The following is a 24166-nucleotide window of genomic DNA, read 5'->3' as shown; positions in this document are numbered from 1 at the left end:
AGCACGTTACAGGGAGAGGTGTGCCTTCGGATCTTTTCTGGAAGCCGCGTTTGCATAGAAAACCTCATTCTTACTCTCCTTGTGTGTTTACCTAGAGGAAGGGCTGATGGAGTTTGAGGTGGAGCAGTGGTGGTGGTGGGACTGCACTCAAGCTGCAGCCTATTGACGGGATCTGAGTTCTCCCCCAAGACAAGAGCAAGTAGATGAGATCTTTCCAGGCAGCGCCAGGAAGCTCAGAGATATTGAGGGCAGAGGCCCCCAGAAAAGTTTGGAGTTTCTGCCTGGATTCCATTTGAATTGGGGCAGAAATATAAAGAGATAGCATTTGTTACCATAGGCTAATGCAGTGTGGAGCCTAAATTTTACACATAAGAAAAAATGTATGAGATATAACCCAGGTTGAAAAGTTAAAAAATAATGCCTGCTTATTAAGAGAAGAATCAAGATTGTAAATAGAAAGAGAAGCCCTGATTCAGTCCCTGGCCTGGGAACTTCCATATGCCATGGGTGCAGCCAGGGGAAAAAAAAAAAGCAGCTAAGAAATCACAGTTGATTTGTGGCATGTCTGTGATCAGGGTCAGTAAGAGAAAATCCTGACAGGAAGGAAATAGCTTATTGCTAAAAAATGACTTCCACTCCTCATCATAACTACCTGAGTTAAAGGAAGACCCGAGAAAGAACAGCTATTTCCAAAGCGATCCCGTCAGTCGCCTTCTGTAACCTAGATATCCCGGGGCACCGACCTCTCTTGAGGAGGTCACGACTTATAACTTGGTCTCCTTTCAGTGAACGGCACTTTATGTTTCCCCTGCACTTTTCACCCGGTTGCTTCTAATGTCCAGGAACTAAACCCTCGTGGTCATGTGGTCCAGTCCCTCGGAATCCAGCAGAGGAGGAGCCGGCGAGCTCTTTGTGCAGCTGACTGTGCTCATGCCCAGCTGGGTGATTCAGGGACAAGACCACGGCCACGTCCATATCTCAGAGCAACTTCCAAGAGAGGGACTCAGCCCAGAGCTGCTCCGAGCATAGAAAGTCCTCAGAAATGAGTCTGAATAATCAGAATCCTCAGACCTGTTTTTATCACATTCTGATTCCTCCCTGCACCTTTCACATAAAAGCTCTTTTCTGTGACCCAATGGGAACATGGTGAAAGGTGCCTGAGACTTTTCATAACGTTACCATCTAAACGAAAGGACCAGGGGAGATCTTAGAATGAAGACAATGACCAGGGAGGAGGGCAGGGGTCAAGGAAAAGTCCCACATTTCGAAAGGTACATTTCAGAAACTGCCGTTGGTAAACTTAGTAGCAAGCTCCAGATAAATCCTAGACTAGATCGTTAAAGGGATGGTTTCTTTGTAAAGAAAGAAGCTCCCAATAGGGGCCAGCAGGATTCCTAAGAGCAAGAAACACCCTGCTGGATGCTTTTTCTTTGATGAGTTTATTAGGATGCTTTGGGACGTCTGTCATGCTGTGATGAGAAATGTGGGCCTGGTCACCATCAATAATGGTACCAAGGATGGTGAACAGGCCCTGTGGTCCCGTCCTTGCTCCCATTCATTCGTCTCATCAGAAAATTCATTAGCTCAATATACACCTTACAGAGCATGGATTTTATGTATTTTATCTTCTAGGCAGGGGTAGAAAAAAATTGTTCAATTCCTGTCCTCACAGGGATTATAACCTAGTGGGAGAAAGGAAAAGTACCCAATGAACCATAATCCAAGTCACAGAAACAAGATCACAATAAGAAAAGTATCACGTGCCTTGTGGGATCAATGGAGACAGAGATCCCTTCTGGTTAGAAGATTTAAAAGGCTTTGCTCCTTTAAAAGGAGATTGCATTTGAGGTGCAGTTTGAAGGTGAAGTTTGAAGAGATGCGGGATGATGGAGAAAGGTATTTGCTCACATGGTGTGAGCAGAGGCACAGACTAGGGAAAAGATTAAGCACCAAGTCCACTCTGATTGAAGCCAAGGGACCCGAAAGGAAGCGGAGGGGCCAGAAAGGATGCCAGCACTGTTGTGACACATTCCTCTTGTCGGGAATCAGGCTCAGGGAGTCCTCCAAGCAAGTGCCTGGGCTCAGGAATCACACAGTCTGGCAGGAATCTTGCCATGGCCACCACCTTAGCCATGAAATTGAGCCAATTAAGGAACTTCTCCAAGTGCTAGTTACCTCACCTATAAAGTGGGCATGGCTATAGCACCCAACTCAGAGGGTCACTGTGGGGAATGAATGAGACTCTGTGTCAAGTGGTGCCTGGCACAGAGGGTGTGCTCTCTACCTGCAGCTGAATAAAGCCCGGAATTAAACTGGAGGCAGCTTTGCTTTTGCAGGTGTGATCTGGTGGTGTTGGATAGCCCTGGTTAGAGCAAGGTGAAGAGCAGAAAATGTTTTTCTAATATTTGATTCCAATCTAGCACAGCAGGGAGAGCCCGGAGGCTGAGCCCTGGTAAACCACAGGCTGAGCCCCAGATAAGCAGACCTCCCCATGGGGAGACGGGAGGGTGGCGGGCAGACTCTGCAGGACTCGGCAGCAGACAAGGTGTGGGGTCAGCAGTTTGGGAAAAACAAGGAGTGGGGGAGTTCCCCTCATGGCTCAGTGGTTAATGAATCGGACTAGGAACCATGAGGTTGCGGATTTGATCCCTGGCCTTGCTCATTGGGTTAAGGATCTGGCGTTGCCGTGAGCTGTGGTGTAGGTCGCAGATGTGGCTCGGATCCCGCATGGCGGTGGCTGTGGCACTTAGGCCGGCGGCTGTAGCTCCGATCAGACCCCTAGCCTGGGAACCCCCATATGCCAGGGGAGCGGCCCTAGAAAAAACAAAACAAAACAAAAAACCCAAAAAACAAAAAACCAAGGAGTGGAAGTGTGTGCTGCATCCTCTTAGATTTGGAAATCTGGGGGCACATGTGGGGCTGGGTGGAAGACTTTCCTCTACAGGAGGAATTCGGGGGAGACCCACAGGGAGCAGGCTAAAGGCTTTTGGGTGATGCTCAACTGGGAAACTGGTAAACGCAAAGATGACCAGATCAAGATTCAAAGCAGTCTTGAAGGCTAGAATTGTGGGTTGGAGAAAACAACCACAATACTAGTGAACTCATTTATTGGCTCATTAAATCTTTTTCATAAGGGAGGTATTATTATCACCCTCATTTTACAGATTAGGAAACTGAGACACAGAGAGATTCAGTAACTAGACCAAGATCACACAGCTAGTAATGGTAAACCTGGGATTTGAACAGAAAGTCAGGATTTAAGTTCTGTGCTCTGGAAAGAGGAAGGAAGGAAACTGATCATTATGGAGTATTTATCATGTGCTAGACACCAAGGTTCACCCAAGGGAAAACTTAGGAAGCTGGAAGACCTGGGAGGAGGTCAGATGATTTAAAGTGTGACCTGGTAGATGATGATGGGGGTGGGTATTTCTAGGCACTCCCTAGGCCTGTGAGAGGCATTTGAGGATGAGACAGGAAGCTAAATTTTCTCTGTAGACTCCTGATCCATATGAATTACTTCCTACAATAGCGTGATGAACAACAATGTTCAACTCTTCCTGTTCAGTGGATCCACATACCTACCTGTGGAAATATCTACATATCTGTCTGTGAAAATCTTAGTCTGTCTTTTGACTCTGACAACGGCAATGATGATGATGAGGGGGTGTGTGTGAGTGTGTGTGTGTGTGTGTGAGAGAGAGAGAGATGTATAGAGGTGTCTGCATGGTGAGAGCTTGTGTGGACATGCAATTGGCTATCGAACCCCCTGCATCTGTGTAGGTGCATCTATGTGCCCACGTGGTGTCAGCACTCTGGTGTGAATCGATTTTTGATTCTAGCATAATTGAGCACAAGCTGAATGGCTCACCACCCTGGGCAAAGGCAGACAGCCCCCACCCGCGCCCCGCCCCAGCACTCCCAGTAAAGACTAATGAAGTCACAAGAAACGGAAGCAGAAAGAGCCCTGCAAAGCAGAGGCGGTGTTGCGGCTCCCCAAGAATCTGCGGGCGCCCCTACTGGACAGCGTTGGAACTGCAGCTGGGACGGGCGATTTCCTGAGAAGGGCGCTGCAGTCTCTCAGTACTGACTTGAATCTGGGATAGAGGAAGTCAGTAGGATAATGTGGGTATTTTCCAAGAGGCTGTAAACGGATTCCAGATAATTTTCTCATAGTGTCTGCTGGCTTCTCTTTGTGGTCCTACCAAAGCCACGACTGACTGCATTCCTGATGCACCTGGGTGGTGGATGTGATTCCTGTTTCTTTCCTTCCCGCCCCCTTCTCCCTTCCTCCCACGCTCTCAGGGCTTGGAGAGCTGCTCCAGTAGTCCTTCCCAAGGCACAGGGTGGGAGAGAGCATGTTCCGGTGAGGAAGCGGAACCAGAGCAGAGGAAATGGGTGAGCCAGCAGACAGAGCGGGCAGATCTGGAGCTTAGAGTTGAGAGCAGACACTGGGTCAGGGCTGAGTGGCCAGGCAGCCTGGAAATAGCAGGTAGGACAGTCATAAAACATATCTGGTGCCTGGATCCCAGATATCAGCCAGCAGAACCAATGAGAGGTCTGAGGTCCAGGATTAAACAGGGGTGTGGAATCGGCTGAGGTCCAGGAGCTGGGAGGCTAAGCAAAGCAGGAGGAACACAGAGCCTGGGCACAGGGCCGAGGAAGGGTCTGCACCACTGCAGCAGAGAGTCAGCTTCGTGGAGATGTTTGCAGGAGTCCTAGAGAGCAGGCGCAAGTCCCCAGACATGATTAGCTGGAGGTTTGCTGGTAAGATTAAAGAGAGCATCTGCTGAGGTCAGACAGGGAGAAAATAGTTTTCGTTTCCCTGCCCACCTTGCCCAAAGTCACATTTTGTGTTCTGCAGAAATTCAGTCTCCCATTAGGGTGACTGGTCTGATTGTTATACATGGACTATATTTGGTTTGTATAAACCAAAAAGACTGATCCAAAGAAATCCAGTTAAAGGCAAGATTTGCTCTCTCGTAACCTCCCAGCCCCCCAGCACTTAGCTCTGTCTGTGTCTGGATTGAGGAGTCATTTCTTCCTCTGAAGGGCTGGGGGCATAATTCCTGGGTTTGCTTAAGACCGTTTACAATATCAGTTCAAGAAAGAGAAGTATATATTTATTATATTAATTCTAACAAACATCAATATATTGATTTAGATATAATAACATTACTATAACATGTATATTACCATGTTTACTACATTAACTCATGTCCCCTTCCAGGCTGTGAACATCTCCAGGGCAAAGACAGGTCTTTTAATTGCTTTGTTCCCAAGTGCCCAGCATGGAGCCCAGAGTTGTCCAAAAAATATTTAAGTTGATATGCAAGTAAGGAATATCGATATTTAAATATTTATCTTTTTACATGTTCACAAAATCTTGGATCTCAAACTGGAAATGCCTTTAGTGATTACCTAGTGTGTCTTCCCAGCCAATGCAGGAATTATTTCCACCATCTTTTTAGCAGAGGATCATGCGCCTCCTCTGGATATTTCTAGTCGGTTCTTTGTGGGACAGCCAGTTCCAGTGTTGGGCAACTCTGATGGAAATTTCTTCTTCATAGTGTCCCTGAATATGTTTCCCTAGTAACTTCTACCCAGTGGTCCTGCTCATCTTCCCACGCCTCCATCCCCTACAACCTTACCCACCATGTTCTTTTCCTTTTGTCCAAGCGAAACAATTGCCCATGTGCATTTATTTTAAGACCTCTCATCTTCCTAGTTACCATCCTCTCAAATCTACAAATGTGTTTATATTCATGTCCCTTAGAATATGGTGTTGAAGACTAGCCCTATTTGACTACAGAATATGGGGGGGGTGTGAGAGATATTAACGCTAATTCTGATATACTTATGCTATTTTTTTTTGTCTTTTTGCCATTTCTAGGGTCGCTCCCGCGGCATATAGAGGTTCCCAGGCTAGGGGTCTAATCGGAGTTGTAGCTGCCAGCCTGCACCAGGGCCACAGCAACACGGGATCCGAGCCATATCTGCAACCTACACCACAGCTCACGGCAACGCTGGATCGTTAACCCACTGAGCAAGGCCAGGGATCGAACCCACAACCTCATGGTTCCTAGTGGGATTTGTTAACCACTGAGCTATGACAGGAACTCCTATTCTTATGCTATTAATGGCACTTCAGATTGCATTAATCTTTAAGGCTGCTACCTTTTTAAAATTAAAGTATAGTTGATTTACAATGTTGTGCAAATTTCTGCTGTATAGCAAAGTGACGCAGTACACACACACACACACACACACATTCTTTTTCTCATACTATCTTCCATCATGTTCTATCCCAAGAGATTGGCTATAGCTCCTGTGCTATACAGTAGGATCGCATTGCATATTCATTCTAAATGTACTGTTGGTTTTTATTAAACATCTAAAACACAGAGTTTTTAAAAAATTAAATGCAAACTATTCTCTTTCATTTTGTCCAACTGATTTTTAAAGCCAGACATTAAGTAGAGAATCTGGTTGCTTGAGACCATGGTATGTAACACGGAGCACCATCCTGGGAAGAGGGATGGACCTCAGGCTGGGACCTGCTCTGCCGCCAGCTTTCTCCTCCACTGCCCACACACATCTGGGCAGGAGACTGGGCTCATCTGTGACCCTTTCATCCTCATGAGTCACCAAGTTACATGTTTCATTGATTCTGCCTCTAAGAACCTTCCTTGTCTGTTTCCACCGCCGTTCTCTGGATGCAGGTTCTCACATGAAATACCCAGGATCTTTCTAAGATGCAAGTCTGCTCGAAATGTTTCAGTGGCTTCCAGGTCCTCCGAGACAAAGTCCACATCCCTTCATAGAGCTTAAAAGGTCCCTTTGCAAGTTCCCCTTTATCTGCATCTGCAGCCCCATTTTTCACCTCCTCCTGCACATCCCTCGTCTCGGACTTTCTGATGCACTTGCTCTTCCCCGATGATGCACGTGGCTCCTTCCTGCCTTGAGGTCTTTGCTTGTATGTGCCAGGCCTTGCTAGGAATGTTCTATACATATTAACCCACTTAATCCTACTGCCACCCCCTAAAGTAGATAATATTACTCCCATTTCACAGATAGGGGAGTTGATATGTTAAGCATTTTGCCCGGAGTCATGCAGTTAATAAGTTGTAGAGCTGGAACAGTCCTGTAACCTGAAATGCCCTTCCTCTCTTTCTCCCTGGCTAATTTCTACCCATCTTTCAACACAGCTCAAGCATCAGCTTTTCTGGGAAGTCTGCCTACCCGCTGAATTTAACCCCAGAGAGCACTTATCAATCTGGGCTAGTCGTTTGCTAAATGTTATCTCTGTCTAAATAGCACAGGCCTATGTCCTTTCCTTCACTGAGTCCCCAGAGCCTATATTCTATGCCAGGAATCTAGGGAGTGCTCTGATGAAAGGAACTCATTGACAAATAAGCAAATTAACTACTTACAGGATTCTTTCTGAAGTTGTAGTATGGTATCATAGCCATGTGCCACATTGTCAATTTGGGGTCATCTGTAATGTGTACAAAAATCTGGCCAAAGCTTCATGGTAGACCAGCTGTCTTCTGAAAATCAGCTCCGTTATCCTGAGTTTATTTTTAAGAGCAATACTGCTCTCTGAAGTGCTCCAGAATTATCGAAAAATGCACAGTGGCGGAAAGGTTTAAAACTGCTGATCCCCGCAGGCTCTGCTCCTTGGAGCTCCTCCCCTCAGGAGGAGAGTTCTCTGTGAGTGACGGGACCTGCGGGGGAGACTCGAGATCGCCCGCTTCCCGCACATGTGGTCCGACCGGCAATGAGCGCGAGAGGACAGGGGACCCTGTGACAAATACACCTGAACCTTTCCTGCACAAGATGTATTCACCACGAGAAAACAAACGCTGAACCCAGCTAAGCCTGAGATGCCGTAAAGGGGAGGTGGAGCAGCACAGCGCCTGCCTCGCCCACCTGCCTATGCAAACACCATCAAAGGGTCCCGGGTCCGTGGTGTACTCACTGCATTTTCTTATTGTCTGCGTTCTCCACGCTCTGGCATCTAGGACCTTGCCGTGACAGGGGAGGGGACGGGGAGATGGCCCTCCCAGGGCTAGCAGTGTCTTAGCGACAACACACATGTGCAGCTTTCCTGGCAGGTGAACGAATCCAAAGCCCACACCCCAGGGACCTCCTTCCCGAGCTCTCACACATTGAGCTACTGTTCCTCTGCCCTAATCAACCCCAAGCAGGTGCCAGACAGCTCAGTGAGGCTCTTGCCCGTGTCTCCTGTCAGTCCGTCTGCCTCCTGACCAACTCTGGTGCTTCCTGACATGGTCCTGTGTGGTGACCCAAGCCTCCCTCTTCTAGGGATCTGTGAGTGTAAACCTTCTCCCTGCGCGACAGCACTTCACGTCTATGTCTCTCCATCCCTGAGGAAGACAAACTCCAGGGACATTTAAAAACACCTGCTAGTCTATTTAATGCAATAAGATTCTTTGCCTTGACCTTCCTACAAACTTTCGAAGTCTGTGACTGGATATCATCATTATCATCTTATAGATAAAGACAGACAAACAGAGTGAATTTGTTTGTTTTTGTGTGACCTCATCCAAAGTCACACAAAAAGTTAATGGCAGAGCTGGAACTTAAACATAGGTCTGGGGCCAGTACAAAATGCTGAACAATCCCCCATAAGTTCTATAGATGACCATACAAAGTTAAAATTACCTTCTCCTGTGAGTCTGAGTTAATTTGTCTGTAAAATGGGGATTTTAGAGTATTATCTTTTGGATAAATATGACATTTTATGTGAAAGTACTTTATAGAATACAAATATGAGTCAAATCAATATATTTAACTGTCACAGAGTTTTTCCCAGTCCTCAGGGCTAGGAATATTCAAATAAACTTTGTTCTTTTTGACTGCCCAGCATATAAATACATCCTAGGTTTGGTGAAGCTCTACTTTCCACCTTAGAGCCCAAAGGGGGTCATTTTTCCCCATTTCCAGCAGATACAACATGTGATTGACACAATGAATTGACACAATGAATATCTGTGGGGAGAAACTGACTTCTAAACGAAGTGTGGTCTTGCCTGTTGAGGTACAGCAAGTCCTAACCTGTAGGATGAGCATTTACTGTAGTTCAAGTGCATAATAGCCTTCACACCATCATACATATGACATGAGATTTGCTACAAGGGAGCAGAGCATCCTTCTATTAGGTTTTGGATTCCAGGAAGCAGCTCCTGCAGTCCTGGCTGGAAACACAGGTGAAGCAGAAGTAACAGTCACCTTCCTACAGTTGAGAGGTCAGCCCTCCAGCCCTGTATTCATGGGAATGGTTGCTGCCCTTTCTGGTGAGCAGCTCTGTATCTGGCATTGCAGAAGGCACTTTGCCTGGCTTATCTCACTTCATCACCATTTCACAGGCAAGAAAACTAAAGCACAGGAAGATTGAGACCCTTAGTGAGTAAGTGGTGAGTCCATCAGACTCGAAGTCCAAGCTCTAAGCAGGATTTCTCACCTTTTAATGGGCATGAGAGACACCTGGAGATGTTGTTCAAGTGCAGATGCTGAGTCCCTGGGTCTGTGGTGGTACCTCAGGTTCTGTGCGTACAGCGAGTTCCCAAGTTGTAGAGATGCTGCTGGTCTGAGGACCATACTTCGGGAACCAAAGCTCTAACTGGTCTGCTGCTTGAAAAGTGCTTCTTGAATCCTGCCATAAAAAATACTCAAGGCTCTTTTACCCTTCTAGGCACTTCCCTAGGGCCTCTCCCTTTATCAGGGCTTGGTGACAGAGGGGAGATTCCCTCTGCATCTACTAAATGCTATGATTTAACTCAGTAATGATTTCTTTTTCCATTTGTTCAATCCACACAGCTGTACTGAGAGCCTGCTAGGAGCCGGCCACAGAGGTGGGTACCAAAGACATCAGGATAAATAAGACAAGGTCCTGGCCTCTAAGAGAGGAGCTATTGATGGACAAGCTGTCCTGCAAACCTCTGGTGCTTCCATGAAAGAAGGATTCCAAGTCCAGTCATGGGCTGCCTTGGCTACAGGGCCACCCTCACCTCCACAGCATGTGGACGTGTTTCAGCAGGTGTCCAAGTCTCTTGGCACAGAGATATTTCATGGTGGTTCATTCTGTCCAGACTCTACTGTGAAAATTCCGTTGACCCACCTTGGGTCATTGATTATGTCAGCACACATATAAAATGATGCCATTTTTATTGGGATAAGAACACATCAGATGTTTCTTACACTTATTTTTGGGGTGGGATCCACTAAAAATAGTTTTTCTACATGCTTTTACACAACTTTATAGGCATTTGGAACAAAGCAAGAAAATAAATCTAAACTAAAATTCACCTTAGTTTTATTTAACAAAATTAAGTCTCAGAAAGCAGTCAGAATCTTAGCAAATGGACACCTGTCCTGAGATTAAAGGTAAATGCCTTCTAAAGGTACTAAGATCTTTCAAATATGTTATTTTTGAAGCATCTAATTATTGAGTCAACTTTCCCTCACTGGTACTCTAATTAGTTTTCATTTATTATTACTGTTGTCTGAGATTTATTTACTACTGTAATTTAATTGTGGCACACATTTCAAGCAGGAAGAAATCTAATGTTATGACATCAGATGGCTCCCAACTGTTCCCTATGTGAGAATAAACACCCACAGAAGCCCCTTTTCTTTAGCAAAAGCCATTCCTTTACCCCACCCCATGACCTGGCTGATGAGGGAATGGGGTGACAGGTGAAGGATGGGGAAGTGAGGAGAGGAGGTTTGAGCTCCTACAGGCAGCCAGCATCATGTGACCACCAGCTTCCAGAACAGCCTTTGGCTTCATTCAAATGAAACCCAGCATCTTTACTTGGGTCCTATGGTCCTTTGAGGTCATGTAGACCCATCTCCACTCAGATGCAGATAGGCTTCTAAACCCTCAGCCTCACAGGAAGCCAGCAAGATAATAGATAAGAGGAGAAAAAAGAGGGAGCCTTTCACAGCCATCACTTTGGTGAACTTCTACTGCAAGGAGGTGAAGGATTGCAAAGCTCTTGAGGGACCTTCAGGTGGAAACACACTCTAAGGGACTCCTGGCGTCTAGCTCTCTCGACTGATGGAGGAGGAAAGTTATGAATGAGGCACAGAGAGCTTCAAAACCAACGTCAAGGTCTTGCAGTTAGTTAATGAGTCAGAACAGGAAGCTCCGTCTGCTGATCTTCCCTTCTGACGCCTGAGAGCACCTCCTAAATCCCTCCTCAGTTCGCGCCACCCCAGGCTTCCTCCAGGAATACAGTTTTTCCCTCATCACAAACTCTCTGCCTCACTCATTATTTTGTTCATTCAGTCATTTTGCAAACATGTATCTGGAGCCCGCCATGGGCCAGGAGCACAAGGAGCACATCACAGACCAGGTCCCTGCCCTCAAGGGGCCCACGATTCAGCTTCAGTCTCTCCTGGGAGCCATGCTTTCCAGATCCAACCTTCCCCGTCAGAAACGCCTGCTGCTCTGCCTGTGAGACGGGCTCTGCTTCCACAGCTACAACGTCTCTACTCACATTGATGAGAGAGAAAACCAAAACAGAGCAAGAGACACAGCCTAGAGTGGATATTGCATCTAAAGACAATGAAGTGTTTTTGAAATTGAGTCAAGAAACTTTCAGATCATAACAAGGACTGAATTTCAAGTGTCCCTATGATGGTTTCCTGAAATTGGTTCCACAGAACTGTAGTTGAAGGGGGCTTGTATTTTTTAGAATAACTGTAAATGTTCCTTGTCCAAAGAGATGCTGGCTTACATCAAATCTATAAAAGATGTAGTCACTATTAATCTAAATGAGTCCCTAAAACAACTATGGCTATACTGGGACGTGTAAGAGGGTTAGTAACAATGAAGTTACGTAACTGGCAAGGAAAAAAAACTCTGGCAGCTTACAAAGGTTTTCTGTTTTTCTTTCCTTGAAGAGGCTTAATCTGGCCCAAATCTAAGATCTGTCTCAGGTGGACAATGAAGGCTTAAATTGTTTATTATTTTAAAATGCAGCATAACCACTTCCATTCTTCTTTGGCTTCTGGGTTCTTTTCTCAGTTTGGAACCACTTAATGTTTGAGAGCCTGATGGCATAGAAACTTTCCCAATGCCTCACTGTTACGCTTTCAAGCAGGAATAAAGAAAAAGCAACCAGTATCATCAGCAGTGACTCCATGTGAATGCGAGAGTTCAAATTTGTCCATTTCCTGGGGAAATAGGAATCAGTGTTCCAGATGTTGAATATCGATTTTGTTTCTTTTCTTTCTTTGCATTTTTAGGGCCGCACCTGTGGCATATGGAGGTTCCCAGGCTAGGGGCTGAATGAGAGCTGTAGCTGCCAGCCTACAGCCACAGCAATGTAGGATCTGAGCCGCATCTGCGACCTACCCTATAGCTCTTGGCAATGCCAGACTCTTAACCCACTGAGCAAGGCTGGGGATCACACCTGCGTCCTCATGGATACTAGTCAAATTCGTTTCTTCCGAGCCATGATAGGACCTCTGAATATCGATTTCTGTAGTAACCTGGGTCTTTGATAAAGACTTTGATTCAGGATGAAGAAAATGGAAAGATTATGTTAAATTAACCTCACAAATGCAAATGCATGGTAAGTAGACAAGGTTTTCTAATTTTTCTCTCGTGCGCAGGGTACCCAGCAGACAGAGAATACATTATTCTTACTTTTGAGAAACAAAATCAGGGAGATAAAGGGTTATGAGTAGAATATTTTTGGACCGCCATCAACGCTGTTTAGTCACAAAATTCCTAACTCCATGTTTTCTAAGATGCATTTGGGGAAGTAGCTGTTGAAGTCACAACGGAACTCTAACTTGGTTCACTTTAGAGCTAAAGTTGAATGCCGATTTTTCACAATAACTAGGCTTCGTTGGGAATAGAGAATGAAGGATAATAAGACAAAAAACAAACAAACAAACAAACAAACAAACAAAAAAACTTTTCAAAAGGATGAGCCCAGTAAAGAACAAAGAAATCCACTTACCCACATAGCATAACTTCTATTTGCTGCCAAGATGGACATGGGCCAAGAGGTCTGGGGATGGCAATAGTGTCTCCAGAACATTCTTCTCCTTTTATAACTTTCCCTGCACCTAGGGAAACCTTCCATAGTAGAAGGAATGCTTTTGAAATATCCCAAAGTACATTTAAAAATTGGGATGGAAGAGAGACTAGCACTGATTCCTCTAACGGGTGTCTAGGAAGGTCCAAGGCCTTTGAGGACCTAACAAATGGGTCTCAAGCGTGAACACTTCCTTGATCATTCGAAGCTCCTGGCTTTAGCTAAGTAGTCTCGCTTTATCCTCTGGCACGCGCTGTGGACTAATGACGTGACTACTTGACACAAGATCCCATAAAATATTATGCTTTAGTGACTTCCTAGTTAAAATTTTATTACATTTTCTTTATTGGGGTCAAGGTACAGAGGTACAGTTTTGCCATTTGATTGTGAAACGTCTCTCTCTCCCTTTTTTTTTTTTTTTTTGTCTTTTTGCCTTTTCTAGGGCTGCTCCTGCAGCATATGGAGGTTCCCAGGTTAGGGGTTGAATCGGAGCTGTAGCCAAGCCACCAGCCTATGCCAGAGACACAGCAACGCGGGATCTGAGCCACATCTGCCACCTACATCACAGCTCACGGCAACACCAGATTCTTTAACCCACTAAGCAAGGCCAGGGATCGAACCCACAACCTCATGGTTCCTAGTCAGATTCATTAACCGCTGAGCCATCATGGGAACTCCTGAAAAGTCTCGATGTTACAAAATTCCAGGGGTAATTTTTAACACAACAAGAGCATGGCGTGTGACAGATTTGTAAAGATATCAGAAAGCAGATGCCGATATTGATCTTTATCATCCTATACAGGCAAATAGCAAATAATTGTTTTCCTGAAGATAACCCGAGGTATGAAAAAGCCCTTTTTTAAAAAAAGTATAGTTGATTTAAATAGTATACTCATTTTCAGATGTACAATATAAGATTCAATATTCTTATAGATTATACTGAAAATGCCTTTAAAATTTTCCCTCTTTAAGAGACACATGCTTGTAATAGTTTCTAGTATGCATAACATTGAAAGCTTGTCTACATAGAACTGTTTAGTAAAACCTAGTAACAAAAAGTGAAAGTTCACGGGCATTTATTTCCTTTAACTGCCTCTGCCATTTTATCACTAAACAGGATTTTTTCAAAAATATGAAAACCTCTCTAGAACTTCCTCTCTCAACACTGCCCATCTTTTCATGTTCCTATCACTGTGAATATATATTTGAATGTATACACGTGCGAATGGATTTCATGCCTGGATGGCCTGACCAAGTACAGGGATTTAGGTCAACGTATGATTTCCTGACAATGTGTGTCTGTGTGTGCACACGTGTGCGTGTGTGCGCACGCGTGTGTGTGTGTGTGTGTGTGTGTGTGTGTGTAAGGGCATCCTCCATGACACAAGGCAAATCCAAACTAGTTTGAAAACAAGACAGTCACTTCTACTCTTTCCTCTAGAGTCTGTTATTCATCTTAGGTATTTCTGAAAGATCCATAGAGTTATTCTGAACTTTCCTTCGCGAAATACAACACAGAATTGAATTCTTTCAGCCACCATTCCCACACCCCGTAGATCCTAGGCAAAGGCTGGCACTAAGGCTAAGCACTGAGTTAACAGCCGACTGTACACGGACGCTCCAGCACAGGGAGGGGAAAGGCGACATTTTACTTCTACCCCAAACAGAACGATTATATTTACCTTCTACTTTGAAGATGGTAAAGTGCGGTCGGCAATGGAAAGAACCCAAAGCGTTACCTGCGCAGTTCATCCACAGACCCTGGTAAACCCAAGTGGCCGTGATCACCGAGGATGCGCGCGTGGTGACTTTCCACTCGTTGGACGTGGTGGCAGCGACAAGAGCGCCAAAGCCCCCGACGCCGAACACCAGAGCCGAGATCTGCGCCCTGGACATGCCGCTCAGCCGTCTCCCGGGACACTGTCCAGAATCGAGGCCGCGGTGGTCTAGGCATGCAGCGGACAAAACCCGCTTGGACCAGTGTTGCAGCAGGTTAATGCGGGTAGGTGACAGCACTTCATGCTCGAGTGGCCTGGGGAAGGACCGGGATTTCGGATAAAGTCTGATTTACCGATGGCATTTTACAGTAGCCTAAGATGAGCTTTCTAGCTTCCTACATGGATATTTACTAAAACCCTGTAGACGGATTCTAAAGGTTTTGAGTTCGCAGATTTTTTTTTTTTTCCTGGCACAGTCGTTAATGCTTAATTTTGTAAAGTCTGAAGTTTAACCAACCATGCAGGTATCACAAAGTACAAAATATAACAGTAACAGTTAAGGCTTCCCTGACCCATTGCTTTAGTTTTGCTTACTTCTGAGTCTTTATGTAAATGGAATCATAGTAGGTCTCCTTCTGTAACCTATTTTTCATCCATTATGTTTGCGAAATTGGTCTGTGCTGAGGACTAAGCTATCATTCATTATTACTGCCGAATATGGTATTTCATTAAATGAATGTGCTGCAGTGTATCTGCTTTCCTTGGAGATGAATATTTATGTTCTCCCCCCAACCTTCCATGCCATCAAAATTGAAACAGCTAAAAACATTCGCATGCATTTCTCCTTGTGCACAACTGCAAGTGTTTTTCCAGGGTGAATCCTAGAAACAGAATTGTTAGGATGCAGGAAATACCCATCTTCTGGTTTCTAGATGATGCTGAATTGCTTTTCTGACTCCGTGGCCACAGCCCTATATACCCTCCTGCTACCACTGGCTGGGTCTCCATTGCGCTACTTCGTAACACTTGGTGTTCTCAGAATTTTTTTTTTTTTTTTTTTTTTGGCCAGACCAAAGGCCTATGAAAGTTCCCAGGCCAGGGATGGAATCCAAGCCGCAGCTATGGCCAAGCAGCAATGCCAGATCCTTGACCCTGCGCCACAGGAAGAACTCCTCAGAATTGCATTTTTTTTTTCTTTTTCATTTTTCTTTCTTTTCCAATGAATATAAAGATACCACATTATGATTATTACTTTGTACTTTCGGATTACTAATGAGGTTGAGCATGTTTTTGGGTTTATTAGCTCACTTTCTTTTTTTTGGGGGGGGGGCTTCTATCTTTTTTTAGGGCCAGTCCCTGGCATATGGAGGTTCCCAGGCTAGGGGTCCAATCGGAGCTATGCTGCCGGCCTAGGCCACAGCCACAGAAACTTGGGATCGGGGTGGCATCTTTGACCTACACTAAGCTCATGGCAATGCAGGACCCTTAATCCACTGAGCAAAGTCAGGGATTGAACCCGAGTCCTCATAGATACTAGTTGGGTCTGTTAATTGCTGAGCCACAAGGGGAACTCCCTGACTCACTTTTTTTTTTTTTTTTTTTTTTGCTTTTTAGGGCCGCACCCAGGGCGTATGGAGGCTCCCAGGCTAGGGGTCAAATCTGAGCTGTAGCTTCCAGCCTACACCACAGCCAGAGCAACACAGGATCTGAGCTATGTCTGCAAGCCACAGCTCATGGCAATGCCAGATCCTTAACCTACTGAGCGAGGCCAGGGATCAAACCTGCATCTTCATGGATCCTAGTCCGGTTCGTTAACCGCTGAGCCATGAAGGGGACTCCTTTCTTGCACTTTTTAAGGTTTTTCCCCCACATTTTACTTTTTCTACTCTATTAAATTGGAAGTTATATACTATTTGTAATATTTAATGGTTGCTCTATAAATTGTAAATGATATTTAATGTAACATGTAAAATTAATCATTATGTTTACTCTTCATCTAAAGAATACCAGGACCTTAAAATGTTTAACACTAATAAATCCTCTTCCAGTCTATGTTATTACTTTATTTCTATGTCGTTTAGTTTTCAGACCCCCAAATTAGATTTTTTGCTCCATAAATGTTTATCTTCTTCTTCCTAAAGTCTATTTTTTTGGGGCTGTGCCCATGGCATGTAGAAGTTCCTGGGCCAGGGATTTTATTTTCTGTGTTTCAGATAATGTATTTACTCTGTGCTTGCTTTTGGCAGATGATTTTGCTAGGTACACAGTTGTAAGTAGACAATTATTTTGACGTAGCACTTTGATGATATAAGTTCATTTTTTTCAGTTTCCATTGTTGTTTTTGAGAAATCGAGAGTCTAATTTGTCATTTCTCTGAAGATTAATCTATATTTTTTCTTTGGCTAGTTTTAAGATTGTCTTTGGTTATGGCAATTTCATTAATTTTCTAAGTGCAGATTTTAAAAAAATCTTTGGAATTTACTAAACTTCTTGAAAGCAATGATTCATATCTGTCATCAGTTTTGGAAAACTATTTGTCCCTTCCCTTTCCAGACATCACCTCTGTCTCTAACCTTTCTTTGTCTCCTTTTTTAACTCTGATAAGAACTATTTTTTTTTTTTCGTCCTGTGTTTCAGACTTGCTTTAATATTTTTTATCTTTTCATTGTTCCATCCTGCATTCTGGGTATTTTCTCAGACATCTGTTCTGGGTTTTTTTTTTTTTTTTTTCTTCAGCTATATATAATCTGCTGTTAACCTATCCAGAGTTTCTAATTTCTTAAAAAAAAATTTTTTTTTTGTCTTTTCTAGGGACGAACCCGCAGCATATAGAGGTTCCCAGGCTAGGGGTCTAATCGGAGCTGTAACCACAGCAACTCGGGATCCGAGCTGTGTTGCGACCTACACCACAGCTCACGGCAACGCCAGATCCTTAACCCACTGAGCAAGGGGTTAAGGATCTGGAACCTCATGGTTCCTAGTTGGATTCGTTAACCACTGCGCCTCAACGGAAACTCCAAAATTTTTTTTTTATTTTTACAGCTACTCCATGGCATATGCAAGTTCCCAGACTAGGGATTGAATTGGAGCTGCAGCTGCTGGCCTACGCCTCAGGCTGCAGCAAGGCTGGATCCTTTAGCCACTGAGTAATGCTGGTGATTGAACCCACACCCTATGTCAGGTTCTTAACCCACTGATCCCCAACGGGAACCCATAGAGTTTCTAATTTCAATTACTCTTTTTAAAAATATTTTACTTTTATTTTATTTTTTTAGGCTGCACCTGTGGCATATGAAAGTTCCCAGACTAGGGGTTGAATTGGAGCTGCAGCCTACAGCAACTCGGGATCGGAGCTGTGTCTTCAATCTATACCACAGCTCACAGCATTGCCAGATGCTTTACCCACTGAGTGAGGCCAGGGATCAAACCCATGTCCTCATGGATAGCAGTTGGATTCCTTACTTCTTTACGATAGCTGAGCCACAAACTGGCCTGGGAACTTCTTCTTTTTTTTTTTTTAAGGGCTACGCTTGTGGCATATGGAGTTTCCCAGGTTATGCGTTGAATTGGAGCTGTAGCCACTGGCCTATACCACAGTCACAGCAACAAAGAATCTGAGCTGCATCTGGGACCTACAGCACAGCTCACAGCAACGCCAGATCCTTAACTCACTGAGCAACTTCCAGGAGCTCCCTTTGTGCCTCAGGGGTTAAAGAACATGACTAGGATCCATGAGGATGTGGGTTTGATCCCTGGCCTCGCCCAGTGGGGTAAGGGTCTGGCGTTGCTGTGAGCTGTGCTGTAGGTCACAGACGCAGTTTGATCTGGCGTTGCTGTGACTGTGGTGTAGGCAGAACAGCTGCAGCTTGGACTGGACCCCCAGCCTGGGAACTTCTGTATGCCGCTAGTGAGGCCCTAAAATAAATAAATAAATAAATAAAATTCTGTAATTTCTTTTTTATTCTTTTTCAAACCTTGGTTTCTTTTTATTCTAACTTGTTCTTTGGTCATAATTCAAATACCCTATTTTATTTTTTAAGTATTAAATATACATAGTTTATATTCTGTATCTCATTATCCCCATATCTGTAGTTTTTGCATATTGGGTTGATTTTTTTTTCTAAAATTCCAAAAATTTTACTCTCTTACTCATGCTGGCTATTAACATGTGTTTTTGTGATTTGTGGTTTGTGATTGTGAGCCTGGGTTCCTTGCAACTTTATTCAACGAAATGAAAGAGAGGGAAGCAAAGAGGGAGGAAAGATGGAAAAAAGGAAGGAAGAAAGGAAGGGAGGGAAGGAGAGAGGAAGAGCGAAGAAGGATGTACACAAACCAGCTTGGAAAAGCAGTGTACTAAGACCTCATGGGAGGGGAATTGTGAGTACAACGGGCAGAATAGGTTGGAGTGTGCCCTCTGCTGGTAACAGCTGAGTAGTGCAGAGAACACTGAGTCCAGATGCAGCTTCAGGCTGCCCTCTTCAGGGCTCTGCGCTTGACTCCTCTCGCAGGACTAGAAGTTCCTTGTTTTTTTGCCGGCCGGTGTGAGGGGAAGATAGGGTAGAAACAGGAAATGCTGAGCCTCTGGCAGGAGATTATTGTTTGATTGTGGAAAATAGGAATTCAGTCATTTTCCTCAACCCACTCCCACCGAAACAGAAGCTAAGAACCTGGAAGTATTTGTGACCCTGGAATTCACAGGACGCAGGACCTAGACGGTCTGGTCTGGGCGAACTGAAAGGGTTGGTCACTCTGATCTCAGTATCTTCGTCTTTCTAGAAATAGTAATAACAACCATCGATGGCATTTATTTGGCATTTGCTCTGTGCTCTACATGTATTATGTCATAATCCTCACGCCAACTTGGGAGGAAGATATTTATGATAGAATAAGAGTTATTAGACTGGAAGAGTTCACATAGCTCCATCCCCCTTCCAAGAAAATCCTGTCATTCAGCTGTACTCACAGTACCCCACTGCCATCCCGCTTGCTGAATGTTCCATGAACTGGCTGTTTCTAGTGTTTCTGTCTTTGCAAAATTATTTTCCCCCTTTTTTTCTATGATTAATTACAATGGATTCTTCCCTCCACCCTCACCTGCAATTGCCTTCTTGAATTCCAGGAAGCTTTGCAAAAGATCAAAAATATTTAAGATGTGGTATTTCTTAGTAATTTTGACAGTAGGGTAGTGAACAAAATTTGGCTGAATTCTTCCAGAAAATTCACCTCTTCTTTCCCCCCAGAGGGAGGTGAGCTGGGAATGTGCTTATGCCCCAAACATTTGCAGACACGCAGGTAGTGTTTCTCTGTTGTTGTTGTTTTTTTTCCCCTCATGTTCTAATCATCTGAATCTTTATTTCAGAAAGTAGATTTTAACATGTATTCACATCTGAAAAAAAATCAGGAGTTCCGGTCGTGGCGCAGTGGAAACGAATCTGACTAGGAACCATGAGGGTTCGATCCCTGGCCTTGCTCAGTGGGTTAAGGATCCAGCGTTGCCATGAGCTGTGGTGTAGGTCGCAGACGTGGCTCGGATCTGGTGTTGCTGTCATGTAGGCTGGCAGCTACAGCCTGGGAACCTCCATATGCCGTGAGTGAGGCCCTAAAAAGGACAAAAGACAAAAAAAAAAAAAAAAAATCAAAGTACATAAAATTCTGGCAGAGAAAGTAAAAGATTGATAACTACTTATAGACAGAATTGCTTATTTAATTTTTATTGCTAATTATTTCATGTTTGGAAAATGTTTAACAGCACTTGAATTAAGCCCTGGAATCAAGATATTGACTCAAAGAGATGGATTATTAATGTTTCTAAGTTTCAAGAAATCTAGTAAAAATTTCATTTGAGTGATATAAGAAAATAAGTGTTTTTTCATTTCAAATTGCTGGGTTTTCATCTTAAATGTAGAACAAAGCATATCTCTCCTGGGAATTCAATTCACACTGTGATGAAAAAATACATAATGTATTAAGAAACAGGCTTATCAAGAGTTCTCATCATGGCTCAGGGGAAACAAATTTGACTAGCATCCATGAGGATGCAGGTTTGATCCCTGGCCTGGCTCTGTGGGTTAAGGATCTGACATTGCGGTGAGCTGTGGTGAAGTTCGAAGATGCAGTTCAGATCCTGTGTTGCTGTGGCTGTGGTGTAGGCCAGGAACTACAGCTCAGATTGGACCCTTAGCCTGGGAACCTCAAAAGAAAAAAAAAAAAAAAAGCAAGAAAAAGAACAAAAAGAAAGAGGTTTATCAGACCATTTTTTAAAAAAATCTTTGAATCTGTTTCTGTTTTGTGAATAAGTTCCTTTGTATCTTTTTAAATTAGATTCCACTTATTAGTGATCTCATATGGTATTTGTCTTTATTTGACTTATTTCACTTAGTATGAGAGTCTCTGGGTTCATCAATGTTGCTGCAAATGGCATTATTTTGTTCTTTTTTATGGCTGAGTAATATTCCACTGTGATATGTACCATATCTTCTTTATTCATTCCTCTGTTGATGGACATTTAGGTTGCTTCCATGTCTTGGCTATTATAAATAGTGCTCCAGTGAACACTGGGGTGCATGTATCTTCAAATGTTCGATTTCTCTGGATAGATGCCCAAGAGTGGAATTGCTGGATCATATGGTAGTACTATATTTAGTTTTTTAAGGAACCTCCACACTACTGTTATCCACAGTGGATGCACCAACCTACATTCCTACCAGCAGTGTAACAGGGTTCCCCTTTCTCCACACCCTGTCCAGCATTTATGGCTTGTAGGCTTTTTGATGATGGCCATAGACAGTCTTTTATTTAAGGAGGGCTCTTTCCCCCAAACATATGCAAGTACTTTCCAAGGGAAGCTAGATATGAATTGACATCAGGTAGTGCAGCAACATTTGCAGAAATCTGAAATTCCAGGATTCCCCTCATTTGGGATAAATCCAGTTATTGTTATTTCCCTCCCTCCTGCTCTCTTATTCCCCAATCTCCTTCTCTATTGTTTTCTGTCCCTTTCTTGCCTTCATTTCTGACGTTAGGTACAGTTCATCGTTCCCCTCAGCTCATGATGTCACATCCTCTTTGCACGGTGTGGAGCTGCTCTCGTTTCTTGTGCTCCTTTTACCCCTTGTCTCCACTCCCACTTTCCTCTCTTCCATAAACAAACCACTGTCCTCTGGTGTTTACTGTGCCTTCTTGTGTTCTGTATTCTTTGTAAAAGGTACATGTTTGTTTGATGCACAGATTTTATTGGCTTATTAAAGCACTGTATAAAATACTTGTTCCATCAATGTGTCCCGCTCTGTTGCTTTTTGTCGACACTGCACTTTGAAGACTCTTCCATGTTGCTCAGGGCACATCAACCGATTCCAACCCAACATCACAGTGTCAAATATAGGCAACTTGCTTTCCAATGATTCAGAAAACTACATATGTACAAAGCAAAGTGGCAAGAGGTTGTTGACAACTGTTGGAGCTGGAGGAGGGTGCCTGCATGTTCTCTGCACCATACGTTCAACTTCTCTGGTTAAACATTTTCAACCTAGAACACTGTAAACCAGCTATAATGGAAAACATAAAAATACTTACAAAAAATTTCAAAATAAAATATTGGAGGAGGAGTTCCCTGGTGGCCTTGTGGTTAAGGATTTGGTGTTGTCACCACTGTGGCTCAGGTTTGATCCCTAGCCTGGGAACTTCCATATGTTGTGGACACAGATTTAAAAAAAAAAAATGTTGCAGGAGAAGAAATAGGAACTCATGGCAACCTTAGCAATGCAGCCTGAGGACCGAGTGTCAGAAGCCTCCATGTCCTCAGACGCGTTGGTCTGTCTCCCAGGTGGGAGTGGACACAGCGTTCCTTCCCCGCAGCCATGAGGGGAGCAGTGGCCTATGCACATGTACTTACCTGGGAGGTGGGAGTCCTGGGCCCTTTCCCCAGCATCTCTGGGTCTGTGCCCCTCACACTCAGGGCTGCTCCCGGACCCTGGGCAGAACCAGGCCTGTGTGGACCAGGACTCTCGCCTGCTTTGCAGCTCCCAGGTCTTTCCGGGAAACTGCAGCCCACGTCTCCTTACCTGTCCCTCCCTGGTGGTGGCTTCCCCCCCATCCTCAGGGCCACCTCCCCCCAAAATGCCAAGTGGCTCTCAGGAGGGGATCTGCTGTGTCTGTGGGTCAATGTGGGTTTATGTCTGTGTGCGCCTCCCCAAGATAAATGGTTTTAAACTCAGTGACTAAAGGTTTAAGGCCACTCCCTTACCCCCATCACTCTAAACAGTGTTTGCTCCATAAATGCAGCTTCAAGACTGTCCCCCAGCCTCTTTTTTCCCACAAGTTGTTGTCCCTCAGCCCCTCCTACGTAGAGATGCTGGAGTCCCAGCAACACAGCCCTTACCTGTACTGGCTGTGTAGGAAATCGCCCAGATGCAATGTTAGGCTTCAAGAGCATGGCCGATGCGAGCTACCCCGGGGGTCATGGACAGAAAGACCATAGCCCAAAAGGTGCACAGGTTTAGGATGGGTGTAAGGGGGATGCGAGGACCACCCTGCCTGAAACCCAGATCATTCAGAGTCCATGTGTCCTGTCTTCTCTTTCTCTCTCCCTCTCTCTGCTGCATCACCTCCTGGCAGCATGGGCATGAGGAGGGCTGCAGGTCAAGCAAGGGAACCCAAAAGACAGCAGGCGTGGGGGCCACCGCGCCACCTGCTCCCTCAGAGAGATGGGTGTGCACACCTGGCCACAGCTGGCACCTGCTGGTTAACCTCCTGAGCAGCTCTGCTGTGCCTCAGTTTTCTTGGGCAGAGCACACAGGGGACCAGATGGGGTACACTGGATGTCACCAACGCGTGGCTGATGTGGGTGTGACTCAGCTGCCAGCTGAGTGCAAGGTGGTGACTTCGTTTCTACATCTTTCTACCTAGGAGGAATATTGTTTGTCCCATTGCATATTCCTTTTATTCTGCTTATCTTTAGCATGGCTTTTGGATAATTAATTGTCTTAGCTATATTTCATATATCCTATTAGGTTTGCTTAGATTTCATAAATGACTTGTTTACCTACTATCCATACTTAACACTTAAGAGTTTCATCCGTTCTGCCTGTTTCTATTTTTCTTTTTTAAAAAATTTTATTTTATTGAAGTAGAGTTGATTTAGGATGCCGTGTTGATTTCTGCTGCACACCAGAGTGATTCAGTTATACACATATACACATTCCTTTTCACATCCTTCTCCATTATAGCTTATTACAGGGTATTGAGTATAGTTCCCTGCGCTGTACAGTGGGACCTTGCTGTTTATCCATTCTATATTAACAGTTTGCATCTGCTGGTCCCAAACTCCCAGTCCATCCTTCTCCACCCGCCTCTCCTCCTTGGTAAATCTGTTCT

General features: G+C 44.4%; 1 protein-coding gene across 2 annotated transcripts in view; it reads right to left on the bottom strand.

The window, feature by feature from the left end:
- CLDN10 (claudin 10) overlaps positions 1–15226 on the bottom strand; it is a 117297-nt gene extending 102071 nt beyond the window's left edge. The window contains exon 1 of one of the 2 annotated variants that reach the window (XM_021065094.1): positions 14759–15226. In XM_021065094.1, the coding sequence (XP_020920753.1) occupies positions 14759–14972 (214 nt within the window). In that variant the 5' untranslated portion in view covers positions 14973–15226. The remainder of the gene's footprint in view (positions 1–14758) is intronic. The other variant, XM_021065095.1, reaches the window with a different exon arrangement.

This window comes from Sus scrofa, chromosome 11, assembly GCF_000003025.6.
Source record: "Sus scrofa isolate TJ Tabasco breed Duroc chromosome 11, Sscrofa11.1, whole genome shotgun sequence".
Lineage (NCBI taxonomy): Eukaryota > Metazoa > Chordata > Mammalia > Artiodactyla > Suidae > Sus > Sus scrofa.
Note: the sequence above shows the minus strand (reverse complement) of the source record. Positions and strands in the feature narration are given on the sequence as shown.